The sequence below is a fragment of the Phoxinus phoxinus genome, assembly GCF_949152265.1.
Source record: "Phoxinus phoxinus genome assembly, chromosome: 20".
In the NCBI taxonomy this organism is placed as follows: Eukaryota; Metazoa; Chordata; class Actinopteri; order Cypriniformes; family Leuciscidae; genus Phoxinus; species Phoxinus phoxinus.
Window position 1 is genome coordinate 10,337,020 of NC_136895.1, and position 5,909 is coordinate 10,342,928.

Below are 5,909 nucleotides of genomic sequence, written 5' to 3' on the forward strand. Positions count from 1 at the left end.
ATTTATTCATTTTTTACATTATTTTCTACCTGTATTTACAAATAAACATCTAAATGAACGAGAGACCCTTTATCAATGAATCTGACACTGATGCTTAATGTGTGATTGAGTTCATAAAATCATAAACTCCTAATATTTTTTCCCCAGCCAATAGCAAACGTTAAATAGCCAAGACTTTAAGGTTTGTGCACATAAAGAAACTGATCAATTTTCAACTATTTTATTGGTGTAAAAGTGACAACCAGCCCCAGTCTCTCCACTACTCCTGATATTACACTGTAAAACAATATATTCTTGACATGAAGCACAATGTAAAGCACATGATATTTTAAGAACATGTCATATATAGTCACAGCTGCATTTGGATGCTGAATATTTTATGCAGCTCATAAATTCCCTCTCAGCATCCTGAAAACAATATTGAGAAAAACAATATTAGCATTTCAGCTGCAGTTCAACTAAACCGAATCCAGACAAAACGATACTTTAGTTTTTTGGAATAAAAGGTCATAAGCTTACACAAGACTTCAGTCATTACTTTTAGTATTGATATGAATGATTTCATATAATGTACCTGATTGGTTTGGGTCCTGAGGCTGATACATAACTTTTGTCAGCAGTAAATCAGCATTATAAATGTTTTTTTCCAGCCGTTCTGTTTTTCTAACTGCAAAAGCTAAAAATGAAACAGTGAATACAGATTAAAAATCCTTAAATTGTAACAGTATATATGGAGACAATCAAAATAATAGTCAAAAAACGAATTAATGGAAAAAAACTTCACCGGCCTATTGGAGAAGAAGAGCATCATCTTTATATTGTTACGAATGGCACCACACACTAATATATGTAATTTCCTGATTTAGTTTTTGTTAAAGAACAGTCACTCACCGATCAGCGCAATGAGCAGCAGCCCGTTCATCAGTCCAGATATGATGATCATAATCTGCCATTGTGTCTGATTCTGATCAATAAACTCCACCGCTGTATGATTATGACACTCAGTCAGTGGAGTTGGTTCTAGAAAGAAAGAAAAAAGTAAAGTAAATGCCACATGTGAGCGTCAATGTCTTGATCACTGGAGGAGTAAATGAACTCACCGGTGAAGTGCAGTCTGGTGCTGTTGCTGAGTTTTGGAGGTGTGCCTGTTTTCATACAGTAATAAACTCCTAATTCATCAGCGGTTACATTATTTATAACCAGATTATGTTTAAAATGCACTGAATATTTCTTTCTGAATGCATTATTTAAGTATAAAGGTGATATTGGTGTTGGGAATGACCGTAGAATCACTGTTGGAGGATCTGGTGTTTTCAGTAAAATCCAATAAACCTCATTTTCCTCAAGATCACAGTTTATGGTCACATCTGATCCCGAATCAGTGAGTTGATCAGACACTGCAGCTCGACAACAGATTAAGACATCTATAAGATAAAAACATCGATCATAATTAAGATATCTTACTAAAAACTGTGAAGTCATATAAATAACAATTTATGAAACAGCTGTAAGATTAATAATCATATGTACACTGGCGTTCAAAGGTTTTGCATACGTAAGATTTTTATTGTTTTAAGAAGTTTATTTTGCTCACCATGGCTGCAGTTATTTGATTAAAAAATACAACAACAACAAAAACAGTAATATTGTTAAATATTATGAGAATTTGAAATACTGTAACTGTTGTCTATTTTTTTTTATACTGTTGTCTATTTGAATTATTTTAAAATATAATTTATTCCTGTGATCAAAGCAGAATTTTCAGCATCATTACTCCAGTCTTCAGTGTCACGTGATCCTTCAGAAATCATTCTAATATGATGATTTCATGCTTAAAAAACATTCATTACTATTATTATAAATGTTGAAAACAATTTTTTTTTCATGATTCTTTGATGACTAGAAATGTCAAAAGAACAGCATTTATTTGAAATAGAATATTTTTTATCATTAGAAATGTATTTACGGTCACTTTTGATCAATTTAATTAATCCTTGATGAATAAAAGTATTGATTTATTTTATTTCTTAAAAATAATCTGTACAAAAAATTCTTACTGACCCAAAACTTTTGAACGGTAGTCTTTAATGTTACAAAAGCTTTCTATTTCAGATAAATGTGTTCTTTTGAACTTTCTATTCATCAAATAATCCTGAAATAAAAATGTAAATAACTTTTTAACATTGATAATAATGAGAAATGTTTATTGAGCATTAAATCATCATATTAGAATGATTTCTGAATAATCATGTGACCTAAAGACTGGAGTAATAAAATTCAGCTTTGACCACAGGATTAAATTACTATATATTCACATAGAAAAAAGCTGTTTTAAATTATAATAATATTTCACAATATTACTGGGTTGTTGTTGTTTTTTTATCAAATAAATGCAGCCTTGGTGAGCATAAGAGACTTTTTAAAACGTTAGAAAATCTTACTGATACAAAACTTTTGCCTGGTAGTGTAAATATCATGTAATATCATGTAATAAACTCACAGAGCTGAAACTGAATGATCTTCATGTTGTTATTGTCGTGATTAAAACACTTCAATATGAATCGGTTCCTCCACACAGAAGTTCAGATGAAGTTTACTGCAGATCTGAAGCAAAAACAGACGAATGATGAACATGTGCTTATGAAAGTGTGATGTTTTCAGCGAACAAACAAATGAAAAATAACGAGAGTCAACCATGGAGTCAACGAGTGAGAGCTGCCATCCAGCGGCGACATTGAGTGTGAAACTTCCATTGAGCGCCTCTAGAGGACAGCAGAGACACTGCCGGTCTCCTTCAGATAACGCTGGTGTACTGGTTTGGCCACATAGACACTGGTGTTAAACTTTCTTTTGTAGTATTTCAAAAATGTATATTCTTTACATTTTCAAATTGCACTTTGTCAGAAAACAAATCAAGCTTGTAAGTATTAATTTCAAAGTTATTTCAGGAATGTAAAATGAATAAATAACTGTAATCATGAGTTCATCTCTGACTTCCTCTTGTCTGTGTGGTCGAGGTTTGTGTTTCCGCTCTCAGTACGAGATGTTTGAATGATCGCAGTATAGCAGATATTATTCTTCTGGATCAGATCATGAAGATCATACAGCTGCAGATCTGTGAGTTTCTCATGTCACATTTGATTGAGTCACTTTTCTTTTGATTTTATATCTCAATAAATGTGTTTTTCTTTCTGTCATAGATCTGTTCATGTTGTATGAAGCCACAGAGAGTCTAACAAACACACCAGTAACTTTAGGATCTGATGTGATTATAACCTGTGATCTTGATATAGAGGAGATTTACTGGTTCAAACAGAAATTACCGGATCCTCCAGTGTTGATCTTACGCACTTATGATAGCGCAGTTGAAGGAGGTAAATATGAAAACATCATCTTTAAACACAAATACTCAGTGAAAACTAACAGTAGTTTGTCCATCAAAAATATCACCATTGATGAATTAGGAGTTTATTATTGTGTGAAAACTAGTGAACCACTAAAATTCAGCAACGGCACCAAAATCTACATCAGCGGTAAGTTACTTTCTTACTTTGATGTTCAATGTTGTAATTCAAAATGTTTTCAAATTCAAATTTTTATTATTAATATTATTATTATACATACTATATTACATAATAAAAGTATACAAATGTTTTTATACTTGTTTTATTGGTTTGGCTCAACACTAATAAGAAATAGTTTTTGACAGAATTTGTGGACAGGAATCAGACTTCCGAATCCGAGTCACATGACGCTCCACAACGGCAGAAATCCTGGATAAATCTGATCATCATCATCACATCTGTCCTGCTCAGCGCTTCTGTCATCATCGCAGTTATTGGTACTTTTCACTTATTTTACTGTTATAAGACAAACTGTACATATACAGTACAAATATAACACTTACTGTACTATGTGCTTTTTTGTTGGTTGTTTGCTGAAATGGCTTTTTTTATATCACGTCTTTTGTTGGTCTTAGTATATAATAATCTGCTCACGTTTGATTCATAACTTTGTTTAATGAGTCAGTGATGTTTAATTCACTTAAATCAGGTTTGGTGAAGACATGCTCAAACTCAACATGTAAAGAAAGTAACAGTGGAGACGTGAATGAGACGCAGGTGAGAACAAACATTTATTACATAGAAACAGAAACTTACCATCATCTCACATCTTCACTGCTGCACTCAAAAAAATTACTCTTTGAATGAACATAAAAAAATCATGGAAAGGATTTCCACATGATTAACTTGCTTTATTTCAGCATTATGCAATTCTGTTATTCCAATTTAATGTACTTACGTTGGGTCAACTTAATTTATTAAGGTTGATTCAACTTATTTACTATGGTTTGGCACAGCTTAATTTAATAGTGTCAGCCCAACTAATTTGAAGGTTTTCTGACATGATTTAAGTGTTTTTTATTTTCAATCATCCATTATTATTTCATTTATTTTAGTGACAAATAATTAAATCGATAGACTATAGCTATTTGCTAGCAGTAGCACATATTAGCAAATGCTAAGATTTACATGCTGCTTCAACCAAAGCAGATAATCTTAACTGAATCAGTCCACAGCCAAACAAAATGCTCCACTCTTCTCCACAATGGTAACCCACTGTAATTTAAATGGTTATAAAAATTCCAATGTAATTGAACATTAAACATAATTACACACTATCAAGTCTTCCCCTTTTCTAATTTTCTCAAAAAAAAAACATAAAATAACACTTAATTTGAACATTAATCCTTTCTTAATTTAACCATATGTAAAGCATGCTGGGAACTAACAAGCACCGCCCAGTTTCATTTAATGCAACACAAATCATTCATGTAATCCAACACAAATGGATTAAGTAAACTTAAATTTTATATTTAAGCAGATTGAACACAATCAAATTAAGTTATGGCAAAATGGCAGCTGGCGTCGCACTATACCGCCACCCTCTGGATGTAAGAATTTTTTACTTAACATAAATGGTTTGTGTTTAGACAACACGTTAGGATTTTGTACTGTTAAGATGAGACATAATTACGTGGACCTTAATAGAAAAAAAACCTTTCAAGTCAACAAACACAATTATTATAGGTAAACTAAATATAAATATATTATGTAAAGTGCACAACCTTCCTAGTTCATTTTTTTGAGTGTGTTTTTAATCACAAGCATGGATTACTTCAGATCATGTGAAAATAATCTATAATTACAAATATGCTGTGTTAATTATAGTTGAACATTAATATCGTGGCTCTCTCATCTTTTCTCCTTCAGTTTGCTGAAAGCGTCTTGCTGAAGCTTCTCAGTGGAAGCAGGTTTTGTCAGACCGAGTGCAGCTTCTCTCTTCTACAGTCAATAACAGACGAAGGAGGATTTACACAACCATCAGACAATCTCAATGATTTATGAGAAGCACGTGTAAATAATGTTATGAAATGCCATTTGTTTTATGCTTTGAAAACCTGATGATGCTTTGGGAACTTGTTTGCATTTGAGGTGAAGAAAACTGTGAGAACTGAGATACAAAAAAATAAAGTGGTTTTAGAAACTGCCGTCGGTTGAAGGCTAAACCTTAACTCTAGACAAAGGTGACAGACTCGGTTTATCACCAGATGTGAACTGACCAAACCACTGGAACATGTTTCTGGTTTTGGTTTGTGCTTCAGTTTAACCACATGGTGCAGCCTGTGTCTTTTTTATTCTGAAAACAACAAGTCATAAAATGGTATGCATTTATTTGATATTCCTCAAAACAATGGGCTCATCTTCATAAAATTGTATGTAAGATAATAATTACAATTTTCTTAACCCTCTGACGGTCTTCGTTTCGGAGTCACCTCCTGGGCCTTCCCGGTCAGAAGTGACCGGACACCTAAAAATTAAATTTCCTCCATCCCAGTAAAACCAATG

General features: G+C 32.6%; 2 protein-coding genes across 2 annotated transcripts; one reads left to right on the forward strand and one right to left on the reverse strand.

Annotated features, from left to right (window-relative positions):
- Nucleotides 1-209: 209 nt before the first annotated feature.
- Nucleotides 210-2,637, reverse strand: LOC306988279 (uncharacterized protein). Its single transcript, XM_079593098.1, has 5 exons — nucleotides 2,501-2,637; nucleotides 1,101-1,424; nucleotides 892-1,020; nucleotides 575-676; nucleotides 210-408 (listed from the first exon to the last, which is right to left on the reverse strand). Exons 1-5 carry the CDS (start codon nucleotides 2,523-2,525, stop codon nucleotides 401-403), a joined length of 588 nt encoding a protein of 195 aa, XP_079449224.1. The 5' UTR covers nucleotides 2,526-2,637; the 3' UTR covers nucleotides 210-400.
- A 174-nt stretch (nucleotides 2,638-2,811) lies between these two features.
- On the forward strand, nucleotides 2,812-5,647 carry LOC306988278 (uncharacterized protein). The gene is made up of 6 exons (XM_079593097.1): nucleotides 2,812-2,920; nucleotides 3,018-3,117; nucleotides 3,201-3,533; nucleotides 3,710-3,841; nucleotides 4,054-4,121; nucleotides 5,274-5,647. Exons 1-6 carry the CDS (start codon nucleotides 2,867-2,869, stop codon nucleotides 5,406-5,408), a joined length of 822 nt encoding a protein of 273 aa, XP_079449223.1. The 5' UTR covers nucleotides 2,812-2,866; the 3' UTR covers nucleotides 5,409-5,647.
- The last annotated feature ends 262 nt before the right edge of the window (nucleotides 5,648-5,909 follow it).

Coding starts and splice junctions, on each gene's coding strand:
- LOC306988278 (XM_079593097.1), top strand. CDS start 2,867: ATGTATATTCTTTACATTTTCAAATTGCACTTTGTCAGAAAACAAATC. Junction 3,842..4,053: donor TGTCATCATCGCAGTTATTG/GTACTTTTCACT, acceptor CACTTAAATCAG/GTTTGGTGAAGACATGCTCA. Junction 4,122..5,273: donor GAGACGTGAATGAGACGCAG/GTGAGAACAAAC, acceptor TTTCTCCTTCAG/TTTGCTGAAAGCGTCTTGCT.
- LOC306988279 (XM_079593098.1), bottom strand. CDS start 2,525: ATGAAGATCATTCAGTTTCAGCTCT. Junction 1,425..2,500: donor GATCATTCAGTTTCAGCTCT/GTGAGTTTATTA, acceptor TTTATCTTATAG/ATGTCTTAATCTGTTGTCGA. Junction 1,021..1,100: donor CACCAGACTGCACTTCACCG/GTGAGTTCATTT, acceptor CTTTCTTTCTAG/AACCAACTCCACTGACTGAG.